The sequence below is a fragment of the Ovis canadensis genome, chromosome 2, assembly GCF_042477335.2.
Source record: "Ovis canadensis isolate MfBH-ARS-UI-01 breed Bighorn chromosome 2, ARS-UI_OviCan_v2, whole genome shotgun sequence".
NCBI classification, from domain to species: Eukaryota; Metazoa; Chordata; class Mammalia; order Artiodactyla; family Bovidae; genus Ovis; species Ovis canadensis.
The window spans coordinates 11,338,185-11,360,310 of record NC_091246.1 but is presented as its reverse complement, the minus strand read 5'-3'; the positions used below and the strand labels follow the sequence as shown (position 1 = coordinate 11,360,310).

At 37.3% G+C, this 22,126-nt stretch overlaps 1 protein-coding gene and 1 pseudogene across 4 annotated transcripts in view; both read right to left on the bottom strand.

Annotated features, from left to right (window-relative positions):
- PTBP3 (polypyrimidine tract binding protein 3) overlaps positions 1 to 22,126 on the bottom strand; it is an 86,696-nt gene that overhangs the window by 34,065 nt on the left and 30,505 nt on the right. For 2 of the 4 annotated variants that reach the window (XM_069575418.1, XM_069575417.1), the window contains 2 exons: positions 9,873 to 10,042; positions 7,372 to 7,518 (listed from right to left, as the gene is read on the bottom strand). In XM_069575418.1, coding sequence (XP_069431519.1) covers positions 7,372 to 7,518; positions 9,873 to 10,042 — 317 coding nt within the window. Of the gene's footprint in view, positions 1 to 7,371; positions 7,519 to 9,872; positions 10,043 to 14,129; positions 14,235 to 22,126 lie in introns of those variants that run through there. The other 2 variants (XM_069575419.1, XM_069575420.1) reach the window with 2 other exon arrangements.
- LOC138433207 (immunoglobulin-binding protein 1 pseudogene) overlaps positions 18,979 to 22,126 on the bottom strand; it is a 33,758-nt pseudogene continuing 30,610 nt past the window's right edge.

Genomic DNA, 22,126 nt, shown 5'->3' with positions numbered 1-22,126 from the left:
TGCCTGGGAAATCCCATGGACAGAGGAGTCTGGTGGGCTACAGTCTATGGGGTCACAAAAGAGTTGGACACTACTTAGCAACTAACAAAAGCAGCCGCAGGGAATAGGTAGCCAGTGTAGTAAAGATAATTCAAGTAGGGAGGTCAGTCCATGGGGCCTGAATGGAGTAAGGAATTCAACGGGGGGGCAGCCTGGTATGAGGTGTGAGAATCAAAAAGGAAGGCAGAAAAGTTTCTAAATATGATGCTCTATTAAAAGGAACCGGGGTGCTCTAAAAAATGTCTAGTTCTAAAACTGGAGCAGGAAAGCACAAGATGAGTGTACAACATTTCCAGTTTTGTGGGGTTTTCTTGTTGTTGTTTTGTACCGGAATGCAAAACAGTTTTCAAAGAACAACAGAAGCAAGCCAAAAGGACACAGAAGACAGTTTGAAAGGGGCTCCAACTGGCATTATTTGAGAACCAAAATAGTGACTGTAACAAATAAAAACCCATCAAATAAAACAGGAAACCTGCAAGTCCACAGGCTGATAAAAATTGACAATTGATAAGGAACAGTCTATTTACACTGCTAAAGTACCTCCCCTCAAATACTCTTCTTTCCTCCTTTGTAAGTCATAACTTTACACTAGAGAAGCCAGGCAAAGAGCAGTCAAATCAAATGATCAAAGAGCACACCATCAGCAATGCAGCAAATTGAAATTATGTGCCACCTGATATGATGCAATGAGAAAAAAAGAGCATTACTTCTGTGATGTTCCTGTCAAAGCTGCATACACTGAATCTTATCACAAGGAAACATCAGCCAAACTAAAAAATGAGGGATAGCCTAGTAGATGAGTAGCCCATAATTTTCAAAAGTATCAAGGTTATGAAAGTTAAAAAAAAAAAGAACTTACTGTTTGAGACAAAGGGAGACTAGAAGATATGATTTCTAAATGGAACATGCGACTCTGAATAATGCTTATTCTGCTAGAACAAACATCACTGGGACAACTGGCAAAACTTGAATGGGGGCTAAGGGCTGGAGGGAAGTAATACATCAGTGTTAACTTCCTGATTTTGACCAGTGCATTCTGGTTTGTAAAAGAATATCCTTCTTTGAAGGAAATGCACACTGAAACTTTGGCCAACGAAGACACGCCAGATTAACAGTTTTTTCCCAAACGCCTCAAGTAATCAGAACTTCTTTGTATTGTATTTACGACTCTTTTTAAAAATTTTGTGACTGTCTCAAAATTTAAAACAATTATTCAAGTGAAAAGGGGGAACTGAAGAGAAAAAAAGCATGGTTAATAATTAAGCTAATAATTAGTGAAATTAAATGTAAGTTTAATCAATCTTGTGTTCTGTACTTATAAATTTCCTAACAATAGTGATAATGAATAAAATGTTTGTGCCGAAAAAATGAAAAAACATCCCACCACTTTAATGCAGAGTCTTTCATTTCTATATCTTGAATTCACTTGCAATTTTAAAGATCATAGTATTGTGTCACAGGTCTTTGTTATTTTACATTAACATTTATTTTTTTCATGACTTTAATTTTAGTTTACTATTTATTATACCACCTTTCAAAAGTGGGATGAGTAGCTTTTTAACATTTTGTTATGAAAAATAACATTAAAATAAATGTCTTTCTGAAAAGTGGCAGTCTTTTCTGTATGCTTAATAACTGAACAACTTTGACTTTTGTACTTATATACAACTCTTTTTAAACCGTTTAACATTTTCTGCCATATAAAGACTTTTATGTATCAAGTAATACTCAAACTGCCAAATGTTCAGTTTCCAAATCATCTCTGAGAACAATATATGAATAATTTAAATATTTTATATCATTAAATACATATGCGCCTGTAAAGTCAAGTGTGTGATACTGAGCACCCCAATTCTGCTTCACATGTAGCAGTTTATCTATTTTATACTGGGCTCCCCAGGAAAATTTTATTTGGAAAACAGGGTTGTACTGCTTTTAAATTTGAAAATTGGCTCACAGTCCCACAGTAAGCCTTTAAACAGGCAATGATGAGGTTTGGAGGTCATTCAAAAAAGACTCAATTAACACAGGGATTAGAATTAGCAAACAAGAACATTAAAGTAGTTATTATATCTGTATCAAGTGCTCGAGCACACACACACACACACACACTCACTCACACGAAAGGTTAAGCAGAGACATGGAAGACAGTATTGTTCAATAGAATTTCCTGTGATAATGAAAATATTCGACATCTACAGTATATTGGATACTAGTCACTGGTGGCTAGTGAGCACTTGAAATGTACCTAGTGCAACTGAGGAACTGAATTTTTTATTTTTAATTTATTTAAATTTATTCACATTTAGCTAGCAGCTGAGGGGTTCCCAGGTGGCTCAGTGGTAAAGAATTCACATACCAGTGCAGGAGATTTGGGTTCAATCCCTGGGCAGGGAAGATCCCCGGAGGAGAGCATGGCAATACACTCCAATATTCTTGCCTGGGGAATCCCATGGACGGAGGAGCGTGGCAGGCTACAGTCCACAGAATAACAAGAGTCGGACATGACTCAGTGACTAAAGAACAAGTGAGCAGTTACCATATTAAACCTACTGAACAAGCTAGCAGTTACTCACAACTTTAGAATGGTTAGGAACAAACATCAACACAGTGAGGCTCTCAGTGGAATAATGGTTCCCTTTTCTCTCACATCAGGAAAGGAACCATTATTCAAGATTTAATCATCCTATCAAAACTAAGCCTGAATAACTGAAAGTAAATGTAACCTCACTGACATTTTTTTTTTTTTTTTGGCCACACTGTGTGGCTTGTGGGATCTTAGTACTAAGTGTGGAGTCCTAAGCACTGAACCGCCAGGGAATTCCCAACCTCACTGACTCTACTTCCTTATCTACCAATCATTCAACCAATTCTTTTTATTAAATAATTCTATATATATGCTCACTACTGCTATATTACAGTTACTGTTGCTATTGTTGCTGTTTCTCTTCCTTCACTCCTTCTTTGGCATAAAAGATCTCACACTGGAGAAATATGGGAAGATATGGTATACACTGTCTTAATCATTCTACAGTTGTCAACATACTCCGCATGAGTACTTCACAGAGCACTGAGTACAAAAGTCTCCGCATGGCAGGCATGCAAAAAAAAAAATTTTGACAATAAAAATCTGAGAAAGATTTGCTTAATAAGTAACTCTAGTTTCAATTTTCAATTAGGCAAAAATATTTAAGGAAGAAAATGAAAAGTAGAGGGACACGCTTCACTGAGGACAAAAGAAAAGTTGAGTGGGAGGAAAAGCAATGTCTTCTTAATATGAAGAGATAGTTCAGGTACACAGAAGACATATTTTCTGTGTATCTGCTCCTAAACATTACGAGGCAGCAGAATTTTTATTATGGGAGATAATTTTTCAATATTTCAGCCACAAACTCTCTGGAATGGTTACATTAATTAGTAGTACAGGAAATAGCAGTATTGTGATGGAAAAACCAATAAATACTTATTGAGGTTGGGAACGTATATATAGTTCATGTAAAATTTAAATATGCCTAGAAAATATAAAGAAGGTATTTCTAAAGTTGAGACAGAAATGAATATACAACAAAATTCACAGATCTTTAAATGTTCAGTTTGATGATTCTGGGGGAAATATTTTAAGGAAAAAATTTTCCATGGTCATCATTTTGCAAATTTATAAATTTCTACCTATAAGATCAAGAAAAACTGTCTATACAAAAATGACTGCTACTAATACAACCATTTCTCAAATGCTGCACCTCAAAAATACCATCTAAAACTTTTAGCTCTAATTTTAGTTTAAAGCAAGGGAGGGAAATAGTTGATATTCACCTGACCCTCTGCCAAGTATGTCCATAAGTATGTTTTGGGATATCTTGCTCTTCAGAGAAGAAAAGAGAATGAAACAGTAATTTATCAGCTTCTGAGGGCTGTAAGAATAAAAGAACATCTGGTACCTTTCATTAATACGTATGTAAACAGGTACCTTCAATTTTGACTTCAGCTTTTGTGTAGGACTCTGAATAAAAGAAAACCATTATTTTATCAAAAGTCAATGCAAAAAATGGACAAATGTAACAAAATGGCAAGGGTACTGGGAAGAAATCAAGGCTATCTAAGAATAAACTAGGTCATTTGGGCTGGCTTTGGTTGCCAAGCAACTGGGATTTCTCACTGTTTCCCTTTAGAATAATCCAGTCTTTAAGAGTTTTATTAACTTGTTTGTTTCTTCTTCAAGACTTAAACATAATTAGGAATCACACTAATGACAAAACTGCATGACTTATGCAAAGGAGAAATGAAAATTCTACTGAGAGATAGGAAATAAAATATAACTTCCTCCTCAAAAGGATTAGTTAGCAATATAGATACGTTATTATCTCCATATTAATCTATAAAATCAAACCAATTCAACTGTGTTTTGGTGGGGACAGGAGTTATCAAAATAATCCTAATATAGCCTGAGAAATAAACAAAACGTATTATACATTTAATTTCTAAAAAGAGAGGGGAAGAATTGAGCCTTGCCCTACAGCAGATTAAGCCACAGGGACACTGAAATAGGAACGGAACAGAACGGAATCCAAAAGGTAATCCAGATTAGACATAGACTGCATACCGCGTGAGCAGCACACACGTGAGGGTAGATGGAGGCCACGCAAGCAAAATGTGCAGTCATGTCTAACAAGTATGTTTATCCATGTTGTAAGTAAGCAAAGCCTGTGTACAGAAAAGGAGAACATGACTAAGGACAAGTTTTACATGAGTGGATAATAAATGGGTTCCTCAACCACAACAAAAGAGAAACTGGTCAGTGGGAGTAAGTGAAAGACCCTTGCCTCCCTCTCCATCCACAAAACAGTCTCAACAAAGATTTAAACACTAAAATAAAGACAACCAAAACATTAACGTATCAGAAAATATAGGTAGAAAAAAACTTTTTAATCTTGCTGTACTGGGTTTTTATGAGTATGGTACCCATGTCAGAGATCACAACACAACTTAAAGAGACTTGACTCTTACATAAAAATAATTTTAAAACTGAGTTAGCAAACAAAATTCAGAGACAGAAAACAGAATGGCAGCTGCCAGTGGGGGTAGGGGGAAATGAGGAATCAGTATTTAAAGGGTACAGAGTTTCAGTCTGGGAAGAGGAAAAAGTCCTAGAGATGGATGGTGGTGACAGGTTGGGCAATGTGAGTATATTTAATGCCACTGAAGTGTTATTCACTTGCTTAGTAATTTCTGACTCTTTGCAACCCCACAGACTGTAGCCCACCAGGCTCCTCTCTCCATGGAATTCTCCTGGCAAGATTACTGGAGTGGGTAGCCATTTGCTTCTCCAGAGTATCTTCCGGACCCAGAGAGTGAATCAAATCTCCTTCATTTCAGGCAAATTCTTTACTGTCTGAGCCACCAGGGAATGCCACGGAATGCCACTTAAAAATGATTAAAATGGTAAATTTCATATTGTATACGTATTTTATCACAAATTAAAAATTGGGGAGGAAAACTGCATTAACAGAAATCACTATAAATACTTCACAAGTTATTATATAAAAGTAAGTAAAACAATAAGATATAATTTGTTAACTATCATATTAACAAAAATGGAGAGGAAAATCGCTTGCTCATATATTATCAGTGCCACCCTAAATCAGCAAAGAATCTTTACAGAAAGCGATATTGCAATGTGTATCAAAACATAAAACATACACAGGCTAAGTACCAGCAATTCTGTTGCCAGAAACAAAAACTATAAGATAATGGTACAACTGTGCCAAGATATGTAAGAATGCTGCTGCTGCGTTGCTTTAGTCGTGTCCGACTCTGTGCGACCCCATAGGCAACAGCCCACCAGGCTCCCCCGTCCCTGGGATTCTCCAGGCAAGAACACTGGAGTGGGTTGCCATTTCCTTCTCCAATGCATGAAGGTGAAAAGTCAAAGTGAAGTCGCTCAGTCGTGCCCAACTCTTAGCGACCCCATGGACTGCAGCCTACCAAGTTCCTCCGTCCATGGGATTTTCCAGGCAAGAGTACTGGAGTGGGGTGCCAGTGCCTTCTCCTATATAAGAATGCTACTATAGTACTATTTGTAAAAGCATAACATTGCAAACAAAGTCAATGTCTATTAACAAGAAACTGGATAAATTATGGCTGTCCTTTTGAAGCATGTATTATGCAGTCATTTAAAAACGATGAAGTAATAAAAAGTAAAATAAAAAGTATGAAGTAATTGTGTATTTCTTCTCATGAAACAACATCACTGACCTACTGCAGAGAAAAAATAGTAGCTCTTAAAACATTAGGATTCCACTCGTGTAAAATTATATACATAGACAAAACCTGAATAGAGAAGGGTACACGGTAAAATGTCTGCAAAATGTTAATCAGTTATACCTAGGTAGCTGGAGTGTCTTTTGTTTTTTGTTTTTCTGGATTGTCTGAATGTTTTACCATGAGCATGTATCCTACTTACAAGGCAATGTTTTACTTTAAAAATTTTATACATTTAAAAATATCTAACATTTCATTTACTCAAGTTTACATAATTTATTATATGTCATTAATATGTCTTAGAATAAGTTAAGGATTAGACGCAGGAAATGTGATTGTTTTTAAAAATGTGGAAAACTAGAATTTAATTTAAGCAGCTTGCATTATAATGATTTTCAACACAGAAACAAAGAGCTGAAGGAGTTCTTTTGCCTAGCACAAGACTATCAGGGCCAAACAATGCTCTCAGCATAATATAAAACCTATTTTTTAAAATGTACTTGCTTCGTGGATAAATTTTTCCTACCCTTAAACTACTTCAAATTACTATTTTAACTACTTAAAAAATCAACCTGGAGAGACAGAAAAGTTTCAGTATGAATTATATCAAAACTGGAAAATGAGGTAAGAAATGTTCATATTCTATATTCCACATTTATCTTGGAGAGTCAAAAATCATTTAATTAACATATTTATATAAATTCTTATTAAAACAACAGGAGCACCACTCAACTTCTCAATGCCTTTGCTACATAGTCTGTAAAAAGAAAGGACTGACTTTAGATCTGAAATTTTAAGAGACATTAACAATGTACTTTTCCCCCCCCTTATGGAAACAGTTTCAAGGGAAAACTGATTGCCTGCCACTTCTAAGGCCATATCCTCAAACACAGTTTCAAATGGCAGTGCTTTCTTACTGGAGTCTTTGGATAAGAATTTATATATACAATCTTTATCAATAGAGCATCTCATGATGAAGGAAAACACATGATTCTTTTTCCACTTAAAAACAGAAAATTAGTTGTTATATCATGTATTCTTACAACTATTTTTATAAATGACATTAATACTTACAGCTTGATTAGGCAGATTGTCAGTCTTAAGTTCTCTGTGATTGGAATACTGAATAAAAACAGGCTGGCTTCGAAGGTGAGGAGTAACAGGAGTGTAATAATTCACCATAGTAACAGCAGCTTCCTCAGAAGCCATTTCTAAGAAAGCCTGCAATAAACACAAGAAAGTAAAGTGAAAGCTCCTATTTTCGAAAGGCAGCTAAGAACTATTTTGTCATTCTAGCTTGTTCTAAAACTCATGCATTCTTAACAGAAGTCATATTGCCCCCAAGGGGATGAAAAGAATTTTGTTTCTAACTGTATCACTGGTAGTTACTGAAAACATATTTGACAAAAGTTGGGTTCAATAAAGGATTTGGGATTGGGAAATTGACAGTTGACTAAATAACTGTGTGGTTTTTGGTCTTCTTCTTACTTCGGTTTTTTCTAAAATTTAGAAACAACTAAAAAAGCAAAAATAAATATGCACATCACTACTATAAACAGACGCGTTCAGTTTCTTCCTAAAAATTTCTCCGATGATCTGTTCTTCTTTGCCTTTTTATGAATGTGATTAGAACATTCATGTGCCAAGGCTCAAATTGTACAAATTAGGGAATGGGAGAACATCCTATATTAAGTCAATATTGATTTGATTTGGGTCACTCAAGTGACCTTTTTTGGCTACTGGTAATCACTGTACTGATATTAGCTATTTGAAGATGAAAAAGAACTGAGATGGAAGAAGCTCCTTAGGATCCATGTCTCATTCTGTTTATGGCTTCTCCTCACCGTCATGACTCCCATTAACTTATGTGACAGGAATCGATACTTACAGATCTTCAAGGTGGCAGATTTTATCACCCTGTCTCAATGGTTAAAAAGATAAAACATATACTAACAGTTCTGGGCCCTAACTACCTCTAAGAACACTTCCAATTTAAAGTACAGGAAGAATTCATGATCCAAACCACTATCTTCAAGGAAAGAAACAGATTTTAAGTCATTTACAGTATCTGAAAGGTACAAATGTCCATGATACACTTTAAAGCTTCTATCCAATTGTATAAGTAATACAGTTTTTCTTATATTTCTAAGAGAAGTAGATAAAAATGATCAAGGTAACAAAAATAGCTATGGGAGTATTTCCCAACTATCTGGTTTTTTAAAGTCATCTTTTCAACATAGAATTTATAAACTGTATTCTAATAATATTCACCATATGGGGAGAGTCTCTTCTTGTAAACTCCCTACTAAATGTTGAGACTCCTGCAATGTCACACAAAAGAAAGGCTGAACAATGTCTTTGGATATTGTGATTCTAGTCAGGAAATCATTCCTATACGTATATACAACCTAAAACTTCATATGTAAAAATAAAATTTTCCACATGGAGTCCAGTAAAAGACTTATTTATGTTTTCCCAAAGTATCCAGCCAAAGATCAACTTTCATAATGTAGAAATGAAGAGAAAATCAAAAGTCACTACCCACAGAAAGGCTGGTGAAAATAACCCTTACCCTATCCTCAACACTCCACCTCCAAGCACCATGGAATGATTATGCCTACAAGTACTACTATAGTGACTCACATCAGAATCTCTTGCTGAAGTAGATTACTAACAAGGTATTTTCTGAACAGGATTTAGGATCAAAAGACAAGCAATTAACAGCAATCAACACTACAGAAAAATATAAACCTAGAACCAACAGCAGAAACAAAGGAAACTGTAACATTGCCTGCTGCCTCTCAGAGTTATCTGACATAAAATATACGATATACTACATGAAACATACTAATGTACGTAACATGTGCCTGTTAGACATCAGACAGCCATTAGACATGGTCATGTTGGCTCTTTTCAAACTGTGCAAACCATACTATTCTCAATAGTGGCATCTGTAAAGAAAATTAAGATCCAAGTGCCTACATTACCTCTGAAAGATATAAGAAAAATGTATAAACACAACAAGGACTGAATACTAAGACATACTACTTAACTTCTCCAGTTCTTAATAACCTCAACTACCTTAAACAAGGCTGTTAATTTAAAAAAATAGTTTACTAAAGATAGGGGTCTGAATCAGACATCATTATCCAATCTTGGACGGTAAACAATCTCTTCTGATAATCACAGGATATTTTCATAAGCCATTTTGTAATTAAGAATGTAAAATATGTTTGGTCAAGATAATAAATAAGAGAGAATCCTGTTTTCCATATAATATTTTTGTTTATTGCTTCCTGTCATTAAAAAAGTTCTGTTTTTAAAAGTTATGTAAATAGAACAAAATTTAGGAAAAAAGTTCAAGAAAATAAAAACCTTTCGTTTCTTTTATTTTGGCTGCACTTTGCAGGATCTTAGTTCCCCCAGCAGGGATTGAGCCTGCACCCTTGGCAGTGAAAGCACAGAGTCCTAACCACTGGACTACCAGGGAATTTCCTTAAAAATAATGTGGGTTTTTTTTTTCCCACTAACACCCAGAAATAATAATTGTGGGTCAATCTTTAACACTTACATACCTGGCTTTTTCCTTTCAACATCAAAAGATTAGTTACTTTGCCAAATGGTAGACCTAATGATATGACCTCTGCTTCGGTGACATCACTTGGAATTTTTCGAAGATGGAGAACACGGGAAGGCGAACAGGGAGGTCTATCTCCTTTAAATTTCTTGTTGTCATTCCCATTAGCTAAAAAATACAAGATTTGTTTTTTAATTGCTGAAACTAATTTGGGTTGACATTAACCATATCATCACATTTGATCTTCCAAGAGTTTCAGGTTTTGAAATTCAGGAACTACGGGACTGATGGGAGAAGAGTAGAAGACAGTTGAAAACAAAACCATCTGCTTTTCAATGAGTGCTTTTTAAAAATTTTTCACTGCAGGTGTATTTTTTTAAAACTGAACTTGGATTTTAAACTTCAAGAAAAAAGGTGCTTGAAAAATGAATTACATATGTTGAGGTACCAAAAATCTCTAAATGGTCAACTATTTGTTGTGAATAGAAAACAATAGTTATATCATCTTTAATTTATCTTAAAAGATGCTTTTCTAGTTTGTCCTGTTACTAATAAAACAGAATAAAAACTTTTAGGATAGATGGTAATAAAAATTTCAAGTTTATCACACCCTACAAGGATTTAAATTTGAGATGCATTTTAATGAAAATAAGTTTATTTCTCAGGCATTATACAATTTTTGCCAATTCACTTTTTAAAGTACTTTCAGAAGATAAACTGTGATTTCCTTAGGATAATCCTATTCTTTACGATATAATAGGCAGCTCTTGACATAAGTATCATCACCTTTTGGAAATGCAAATTTTAAGCCTCATTTCAGACCTACTGAATCAGAAACATCCCAGTAACCTGTGTTTTTAAAAGCTCTCTAGACGATTCTGAAGCAACCTAAAGTTTGAGAACCACTGTTGTAATCCAGTATGCCAGTTTATAGCCAAATTTTATTTAAAGCTTATGTTTTAACACTGACAGTAACTAGAACTGACAAGCCTGTAACAAGTAGTCAAATTTATGTACATAAATAAGATTCAGGAAGGTTTTTTTCTTCCCCAGAAATAGCACCACGTAAGACTGAATGCAAATTATCTAAAAGCCAAAGTTTCATTATAGTGTTGTTTTTTTAATACTGGCTCAGAGGTTACAGCGTCTGCCTGCAATGTGGGAGACCTGGGTTCGATCCCTGGGTCGGGAAGATCCCCTGGAGAAGGAAATGGCAACCCACTCCAGTATTCTGGCGTGGGGAATCCCAGGGATGGAGGAGCCTGGTGGGCTACAGTCCATGGGGTCGCAAAGAGTCGGACATGACTGAGCGACTTCACTTCACTTCATCATACTTAGCACTATTAGAAGAAAAATATAATCTTTTCAAACACCTGAGATTACCGTTTTTCTAAATACTAAAAAACTTCTAAAACACTAAAAAAACAGTCATATGTCTGTGACCCTAAATAAACAAATTTCATGAGGACCACGTAAAAGTCTTGGCAATATTCTGTATCTGTTCCTATAGCACAGAACATCACTCGCTTACAGGTAAATAGGTGGACTTAATACCAAAACTAGCACTTGCTCCCAATTTCTCTATGTTCATGAACGCAGGCAACATCCTAACAATACTATCAATTCCAAGAGGTCCTTACAGGTCTGTGCCTGTATATAGCAAATGCCTAGGACAGTGTGTGGAAAATAATCAGCAAATACTTATTGGAAATCAAGTATTTAATTTCTGGGAGTCAAAAGATTCCTTCTCCTTCCTCATGAATCATCATGAAACATTGATTTTTCCCTCTAAAATAACTGATTCCACTTTCATCTTGACTCTCAATGTCACCTCACCTATGATCCCTATGACCTATGACCCTTCTACTCTGCCTTCCTTTAGTGTCACTCCCTCCACTTCCACTAAGATCTAACGTTTTATCATCCTAAATGTATGTGTCATGTCATTATCCTGTTCTAAAAACCCTGACAGGCTTCCAACGACCTAAAAAGATCCTTAATTTCTAGTTTTCATGCTGTTCTCATTTATACTGCCTCACTGGAGTTAACACATAAAAATACATTAAATTATATCTTATTAACTTTAACAGATGAAGAGAGTAAGAGATTTAACAGATCAGAGATTAAATAATTTTTGTATACAGCTAGGAAGTGAAAAGAGCATTATTCAAACTTAAGTTTAAAGGTAATTTTTTTAATCACAAAAATCTCAAAGTGTGTTACCGTTCCTAGAAAAAAAAGTAAGCAACTTGATGATGACAATAAATTTTCAGAGTATATACAGATTTATGAGGATTATACTGTCAGTATATAGTATTATAGTGATAATATTGTCACTAAATTAAATGCTACATTATCACCTCCAGGACAAGTATGAAGTGCCTTTTTGTACCGTCCCTCTCTGTAAGCCTAGATGGCTAGACAAAAATACCACAACCTTGTACATTCTTAACCAGCATAAGGTGCTAAAAGACTAAGGAGCATCCTAAGGAGCAAAAGCTTTTAGAAGTTTACCCAGAATAATCCAAAACAAATAAATGAACACTAAGAAGGGTATTTCTTTAACTGAGGTGTTTATAATCTCTGCAAAACCACGTGTGAAATAAAATGAATACCCATACAAGCTACTTGAACCTGAACTGCACTATCAAATAAAAACCAATCGTGACAAACTTTTTATCAATAAGTATGCAGATACATAACCAATTCAAGTTCTTAGTTCTTCTGTGTTATAAGAGTCTCTGCTATGTTAAAAGCAAGGGCTAAAAAACCAGACATCGTGTTCTGATATAACTGAGCCTCAGATTCTTTTCCTATAAAATGAGTATAACAACAGTATTTAGAAATTGTAGTATGAGTATTTGGAAAATTAAATTACATCACAGCAAGATATACAGTTTATAATCCAGCCTATGTCTAGAGATGTCAGATAAAAAGATCTCACAATATCTAATCCTAAATTAAGCAACCTTCTCATTCAAGCCACTCATCCTCATATATAACCTAAATTCAGGATTCTTCGCAATGTTAGCATATTTTCTCTGCCTTCGGTTCTCTTGTTAGAGAATCATTCTAATGAGGTAACTAGTTTTTGTTTGGTAACATATTAACAACCAATTCCAGATCATTTGTTTTCATCTGGATGTGAGGTCTTTCTTTTATTCCTCCAATATGCAGGACACTGGTATGAAACATATGTGGGAACTTGATTTGTATAAGAAAACCATCTTTAATAAGATACTGCTCATCCTTTTCTTTTGGAGAAGGAAATGGCAACCCACTCCAGTATTCTTGTCTAGAGAATCCTGTGGACAGAGGAGCCTAGGGGCTGCTGTCCACAAGGTCCCACAGAGTCGGACATGTCTAAATCGACTTAGCATGCATGCATGCACGCATGCACTGGAGAAGGAAATGGCAACCCACTCCAGTGTTCTTGCCTGGAGAACCCTAGGGACAGAGGAGCCTGGTGGGCTGCCGTCTATGGGGTCGTACAGAGTTGGACACGACTGAAGCGACTTAGCAGCAGCAGCATTAATACTTAAATGCTAGATGTAATGCCCATTACAAAGAGATCAACAACATATGTATTCATTTTCTTAAGAGGGCTTATTTTACCTGGAAAGTATGTTCTTTCTACTTTTTTGTGTGCTAAAATGAAGACTGTAGGCCAACAGTGGCTTTTTTCTCTTGCTGTCCTAACTTTGCAAAATTAACACATTGCTCAAAATTAATTCAAAATTTTATTAGTCTGTGAAATCTAAAAACCTAAAGAACTACTCATCTAGATGACCCAAAAAAGGTTATAATTAAAGACTTGATAAATATAACAATTTAAAAATGGAAAGGCATATAAGCATATATGGAATCATAATTTAATTAAGGAGGAAACAAGGAAATTCTATTGTACTGAATATGCAGCTTTGACGAATTATTCTCTATACAAAAGATAAAAGACTTTCTGAAAACTGTATTACGAAAATAAGCATTCAAAATACTTAACTTGAATAAATCTTGTACTTTTTGATAGAAACTTCGTGAATGGCTACTGAATGGCTTCCTGAAGACTACAAATTTCTTAAAGAAAATCAGAGATACCAAAGGAACATTTCATGCAAAGATGGGCTCAATAAAGGACAGAAATGGTAGGAACCTAACAGAAGCAGAAGATATTAAGAAGAGGTGGCAAGAATACACAGAAGAACTGTACAAAAAAGATCGTCACAACCCAGATAATCACGATGGTGTGATCACTCACCTAGAGCCAGACATCCTGGAATGTGAAGTCAAGTGGGCCTTAGGAAGCATCACTACGAACAAAGCTAGGGGAGGTGATGGAATTCCAGTTGAGCTATTTCAAATCCTGAAAGACAATGCTGTGAAAGTGCAGCACTCAATATGCCAGCAAATTTGGAAAACTCAGCAGTGGCCACAGGACTGGAAAAGTTCGGTTTTCATTCCAATCCCTGAGAAAGGCAATGCAAAAGAATGCTCCAACTACTGCACAATTATACTCAACTCACACATTAGTAAAGTAACGCTTACAATTCTCCAAGCCAGGCTTCAGCAATATGTGAACCACGAACTTCCAGATGTTCAAGCTGGTTTTAGAAAAGGCAGAGGAACCAGAGTTCAAATTGCCAACATCCACTGGGTCATCAAAAAAGCAAGAGAGTTCCAGAGAAACATCTATTTCTGCTTTATTGACTATGCCAAAGCCTTTGACTGTGTGGATCACAATAAACTGTGGAAAATTCTGAAAGAGATGGGCATACCAGACCACCTGACCTGCCTCTTGAGAAACCTATATGCAGGTCAGGAAGCAACAGTTAGAACTGGACATGGAACAACAGACTGGTTCCAAATAGGAAAAGGAGTATGTCAAGGCTGTATTATTGTCACCCTACTTATTTAACTTATATGCAGAGTACATCATGAGAAACACTGGGTTGGAGGAAGCACAAGCTGGAATCAAGACTGCCAGGAGAAATATCAACAACCTCAGCTATGCAGATGACACCATCTTATGGTAGAAAGTGAAGAAGAACTAAACTAAGAGGCTAAAGAGCCTCTTGATGAAAGTCAAAGAGGAGAGCAAAAAAGTTGGCTTAAAGCTCAACATTCAGAAAACTAAGATCATGGCATCTGGTCCTATCACTTCATGGGAAATAGAAGGGGAAACAGTGGAAACAGTGCCTGACTTTATTTTTCTGGGCTCCAAAATCACTGCAGATGGTGACTGTAGCCATGAAAGACGCTTACTCCTTGGAAGGAAAGTTATGACCAACCTAGACAGCATATTAAAAAGCAAAGACATTACTTTCCCAACGAAGGTCCATCTAGTCAAGGCTATGGTTTTTCCAATAGTCATGTATGGATGTGAGAGTTGGATGGTGAAGAAAGCTGAGCGCCAAAGAACTGATGCTTTTGAACTGTGGTGTTGGAGAAGACTCTTGAGAGTCCCTTGGACTGCAAGGAGATCCAACCAGTCCATCCTAAAGGAAATCAGTCCTGGGTGTTCATTGGAAGGACTGATGTTGAACTGAAAACTCCAATACTTTGGCCACCTGATGTGAAGAGCTGACTCATTAGAAAAGACCCTGATGCTGGGAAAGATTGAGGGCAGGAGGAGAAGGGGACGACAGAGGATGAGACGGTTGGATGGCATCACCGACTCAATGGACATGGGTTTGGGTGAACTCCGGGAGTTGGTGATGGAGAGGGAGGTCTGGCTTGCTGCGGTTCATGGCGTCGCAGAGTCGGACATGACTGAGCGACTGAACTGAACTGAACTGAATGGCTACTATATATTAATCATGTTCCAAAGAGAACAGTGGAAGAGGTTTTTAAAAAATTCATATATTCCCATCTCAAAAGTGAAGGGATCTACCAGAAAAACTATCCTAGAAATACGGATCTTTTTTAAAATTTAACTTTATTAGGGCAGATTTTAGATATGGTAGAACCCACCCACCTTTTAAACGCAGAGTTTGACAACCTTTGACAAACGACTCATATGACCACAAAAAAGAAAACTGCACCTGAATTTTTAAATTACCAATTTGATTTTTAAAACAGGAATAGGGCTATCTGTGTGTTAGTCACTAAGTTGTGTTTGACTTTTGCAACATCATGGATAGAAGCCCGCCCATCCCTTGTCCATGGAATTCTCCAAGGCAAGAATATTGGAATAGGTAGCCATTCCTTTCTCCAGGGGATCTTTCCAGCCCAGGGATCAAACCCAGGTCTCCAACACTGCAGGCAGATTCTTTACTGTCTGAGCTCCCAGGGAAGCCGGTTTTCTATTTTTTTTTTGTACTTATGTTTTGCAAGCAATTTGCCCACTTCATCTAAATTTCCTGGCTTAAAACTGTTCATAATATTCACCTGAGATACAGGGTGATTTAAACAGTAAAAATTTACTTTCTCACAGTTTTGGAGAATAGAAGTCCAAAATCAAGGGTCAGCATTGTCACTTTCTAGTGAGGACTCTTTTCCTGCCTTATAGACAGCCACCTTTTCACATGGTCCTCACATGGCAGGGTGGAGGGAAAAACCAAGCTCTCTGGTATCTCTTCTTATAAAGACACTAAAACCTTTGCGAACTCCACTCCAAAGGACCCATCTCCAAAGACTCTGGGGATAAGAGCTTAAACACATTAATTTTAGGGGTATACAAACATTCATTCCATCAGTTCAGTTCAGTTGCTCAATCGTGTCTGACTCTTTTGTGACCTCATGGATTGCAGCACGCCAGGCTTCCCTGTCCATCACCAACTCCTGGAGCTTGCTAAATCTCATGTCCATTGAGTTGGTGATGCCATCCAGCCATCTCATTCTGTTGTCCCCTTCTCCTCCTGCCTTCAATCTTTCCCAGCATCGGGTCTTTTCTAATCAGTCAGCTCTTCACATCAGGTGGCCAAAGTACTGGAGCTTCAGCTTCAGCATCAGTCCTTCCAATGAATATTCAGGACTGATTTCCTTTAGGATGGACTGGTTTGACCTCTTTTGTAGTCCAAGGGACTCTCAAGAGTCTTCTCCAACACCACAGTTCAAAAGCATCAATTCTTTGGCGCTCAGCTTTCTTCACAGTCCAACTCTCAAATCCAAACATGATGGACTTTTTCTTGGCACAGCCATGTCTCTTCTTTTTAATATGCCATCTAGGTTGGTCATAGCTTTTCTTCCAAGGAGCAAGCGTCTTTTAATTTCATGGCTATAGTCACCATCTGCAGTGATTTTGGAGCTCAAGAAAATAAAGTCAGGCACTGTTTCCACATCTATTTCCCATGAAGTGATGGGACCAGATGCCATGATCTTAGGTTTTTGAATGAGTTTTAGGTCAGATTTTTCACTCTCCTCTTTCATTTTCATCAAGAGGCTCTTTTGTTCCTCTCTGCTTTCTGCCATAAGGATGGCGTCATCTACATATCTGAGGTTATCTGTATTCCTCCTAGCAATCTTGATTCCAGCTTGTGCTTCATCCAGCCTTGCATTTCACATGATGTACTCTGTATATAAGTTAAATAAACAGGGTGACAGTATACAGCCTTGATGTACTCCTTTCCCAGTTTAAAACCAGTCCATTGTTTCATGTCCAGTTCCAACTACTGCACTTGACCTGCATACAGATTTCTCAGGAGGCAGGTAAGGTGTTCTGGTATTCCCATCTTTTGAAGAATTTTCCATAGTTCGTTGTTATCCACACAGGTTTCCCTGGTGGCTCAGCAGGTAAAGAATCCACCTTCCGTGTGGGAGACCTGGTTTCAATCCCTGGGTTGGGAAGATCCCATGGAGAAGGGAAAGGCTACCCACTGCAGTATTTTGGCCTGGAGAATTCCATGGACTATATAGTCCATGGGGTCGCAGAGAGTCGGACACGACTGAGTGACTTTCACTTTCACTTCACTTTCCCTTTCTGTTAGAACCATTTGGTGACGCGGGTGGTTTCCTTGCTCTTCAGGAAACAGAGTGGGCCCTAACTTAGTCTCTTCCTATTAATGGTTAAACAGGAGGAAGAGGGGCAAGGCACAACTTTGGGGGCTTTCCTGGTGGCTCAGACATTAAAGAGCCTGCAGTGCGGGAGACCTGGGTTCGATTCCTAGGTTGGGAAGATGCCCTGGAGAAGGAAATGGCAACCCCCTCCAGTACTCTTGCCTGGAAAATTCCATGGATGGAGGTGCCTGGTAAGCCACATTCCACGGTATCGCAAAAATCAGACACAACTGGGCAACTTCATTCTTGCCTTTTTGATGATCCAGCAAATGTTGGTAATTTGATCTCTGGCTCTTCTGCCTTTCCTAAAAGCAGCTTGAACATCTGGAAGTTCACAGTTCATGTACTCTTGAAGCCTGGCTTGGAGAATTTTGGGCATAACTCTGCTAGTGGGTGAGATGAGTGCAATTGTGCAGTAGTTTGAGAATTTTTTGGCATTGCCTTTCTCTGGAATTGAAATGAAAACTGACCTTTTCCAGTCCTGTGGCCACTGCTGAGTTTTCCCAATTTGCTGGCATGTTGAATGCAGCACTTTAAAAGCATTATCTTTTAGGATTTCAAATAACTTATCCAGGTCTTCCCAGGTGGCACCAGTGGTAAAGAACCCACCTGCCAATGCAGGAGACCAAAGAGACACAGGTTTAATTCCTGGGTCAGGAAGATCCCCTGGAGGAGGACATGGCAATTCACTCTAATATTCAGTCCATAAAAGTACCTCTTTAATGTCTACAGGATCCTTCTTGATATTGGTAACTTACCTTCTTTTTCTGTCTACTTAGAAGTTTATTAATTTTATTGATCTATTAGAAAGCAGCTACTGCTTTCATTAATCCTCATTTTCTTCTTTCATTAACTTTCTTTTCATACTTAATATTTTCATTCCTCTGTTTACTTGGGGTTTACTTTGTCCTTCTTATGCTACACTTAGAAGCTTATTCATTTTAGACATTTTCTCCTTTTCTAATAAAACATTTAAAGATGTAAATTTTCTCCTAAGAACAGCTCTAGCCGAACCCTATGAATTTTAGTAAGCCATGTTTTCCTTTTCATCCACTTCAAAATACTTCTAATTTCCCTTGTGTTTCCTTATTTGATCCACGGATTATGTATTATTTTCTTTTTTTTTTAATTGTTTTATTTATTTTCTGCACAGGCGCATGTGATAGAAGGGACCTTTTTTTTTTTAAGATAATTCATACAACCATTGATTGATTATACAGAGCCATTTCTCAGTCCTCTTTTCTTTCTACTTAAAATTAAAATATATCATGATGAGAATGATTAATTCCAAAAGAAGATTTCTGGCTTATCATTTAGGGTACAAATACACACTTCATTGCTTGACATTTTATTGAACATTAAGCAAGACTAAGCATCTCTGCCTTCACTGTGCAGAGCTGAAGCAGAAGAGCAGGGACGGGGAGACAGCACTGCTGTCTTTGGTGGGGAAGACGTAAGCCCCTGTTGTCCTGCCTTATTCGGGGAGGCTAACCCATGTTCTGCCGGTTGCCATAGCCTCTAGGATGGGTGTCCTTCCAGTCATCCCACTCGCGAGCTCTGCGGACTGCCTGTTCGTCCTCCTCTTCCTCCTCGTGCTCCTGATCTTCTTGTTGCTGAGCTGCTCTTTTGAACTCTGACATTGTAGTGGCTATCCCCTGATCTGGTAATGCTCCAAATTTCCAATGCTGTTCATACCAGTCATTCACTGTCATAGATGCCAGACTTGGATAACCAGCTCCAAATACTTTGGCTTGGGCCACGTTCTGAGTGAGAACAAATGGTTTCATTGGAGGCCTGTCCTGATGAGACGACTGAGAAGTTGATGCCTCGTTTGTGGAGTCTTTTTCTCTCAAGATCTTTATCTCCTGGTCAATGCTCTCAATCTCTTCTAAGCTGATACCAATCCACCTTCGAAGGTGAAGGAGGTAATATTCACGAACATGCTCATCATCTGCTTGACCACTTTCCACAGCAGATTTCAGTGCAGACAACCTATGCTCCACCTCCTTCTTCTGCTTGTATCTCTCTTTTTTAGCCTGCCTCTGAGATGCCATAGCAATGATGCTAGGATAGGCCATGGAGGAATCAGCAGTGTTATTTTCAGCTAAGTTGGTCTTGGTTTGGGGCAGCTCAAACTTTGCCACGTGATAGTACTGGCACTGAGTTAAGTAGTTTAAAAAGTGTTCTCGAGCCCACTGCAAATGATCTAGACGCTTGCTGGGACTGACTTGTTTCATGGCGAACGCTCCTTGAAATGCTGGCACCATCAGGTACTTCAGGTCGGTGGACGCGATCTCCTCCAAATCTTCATTCTGGCTGAACAAGTCGAGCTGTGACAACATTTCAGCAGCCTTCTTCAGGAGATCCAGTCCCTTGAACACCTTATCTTGGATCATTCGGGAGCCGGTGGGTTCAGCTGCGATTTCCACTTCGTCCAAAAGCTGCTTGCTGGTTTCGAACAGCTCGGGGAGCCGCGGGAGCAGTAACTCGTCTTCGGCTGCTGCCATCTTAGGGAAGGAGGAACCCCAAATTTATTTTTTAATTGAAGGATAATTGCTTTACAGAATTTTGTTGTTTTCTGTCAAACCTCAACATGAATCAGCCATAGATAGACATATATATGTATGTATACATATATACATAGGGGAGGAGCAGGTTAGATGTATGGAGAGAGTAACATGGAAACTTACATTACCATATGTAAAATAGATAGCCAATGGGAATTTGCTGTATTTCTCAGGAAACTCAAACAGGGGCCTTGTGTCAACATGGAGGGGTGGGATGGGGAGGGAGATGGGAGAGAGGTTCAAGAAGGAGGGGATATATGTATACCTGTATTACTTTCTTTTTCTAAGCAATTGGAGATTTCTTCTCAAATATCTGAGTATTATTTTTAAAAATTTCTAGTTCTAATACAAATCTAAGATCTAATTTTAATGTACTCATATTTGACTGAGACCTATTTAAGGACCCAGCATATAGTCTACCTTGCAGACCACTTCATGTGAACTTGAGTATGTATCCTGATAGTGCTGGGGAGACTATTTCATTATGTCAATTAGGTCAAGCTTGTTGAAAGTACTGAAAACTTCAGTATTAGAGGACCTACAGACTTCTTTTAGAGGGTCACATAAATATTTTAGACTTTGTGGGCCATACAGGCTCTGACCCAGCGATTCATCTCTGCAGTTATAAAATGAAAGCAGCCAGAGGTAATATGTAAACAAGTAGGCATGCCTGTGTTCAAATAAAACTTTATATACAGACAATGAAATTTAATTTCATGTAAGTTTCACAATCACAACAAAATATTCTCAGTGTTTTTCACCATTTAAAGCGTAAAAATCAGGGACTTCCCTGGTGGTTCACTGGTTAAGATTCCATGCTTTCAAGGTAGGGGGCTCCAGGTCAATCCTTGGTTGAGGAACTAAGATCCCACATGCTATGCCATAGGGTCAAAAAATAATAATAAAAAAATTTTTTAATGAAATAATATGAGGTATATAGTTTATTTTTTAATGTAAAAAATCAGTCTCAGTTCATGGGCAATACAAAAATGAGCAACTGGAATGGAACTGGCCAAGAGGAGAATCTGCCAACCCCTGTTCTGTATCCCTACTAATTTTTATGTACTGGGTTATCAATTACTGAGAGAGGAGTACTGAAATCTCCAGCTATAATTTCTATTTCTTTGTTTAGTTGTTAGTATTCTTTATGTATCCTGAAGCTCTATAATTAGGTGAAAAATATATATATGTATCAAGAAATATAAAGAAATATATGGAATGCAAAGTAATAAATGATAAATAAAATGGAATATAAAAAATAATCTAAAGGAAGCCAGGACAGAAAGCAGAAACAGAATGAATATAAATAGAAAACAAATAGCAAGATGACAGATGTAAACCCAACCGTATCAATAATTATGTGAAGTGAAAATGGCATAAAGATTCCAATTGAAAGGCAGAAGCTACACAGTCTGGATAAAAGCAAAATTCAATTATATGGTGTGAATAAGAAACTCATTTTAAATATAAAAATCTCAGGTTAAAGCTAAAAAGACAGGTAAAGATAAGCATGTAAATACTAATCATAAGAAAGATAAAGTACTAATATCAAAGTAGACTTCAGGAAAAGGAATATCACCAGGGATAAAGAAAAACACTTCGTAATGATAAATGGACCAATTTATCAAGAAAACATAATACCTCACACATAAAACATGCACATAAATGGCAGATAACCTCTGGTTTTCAATTA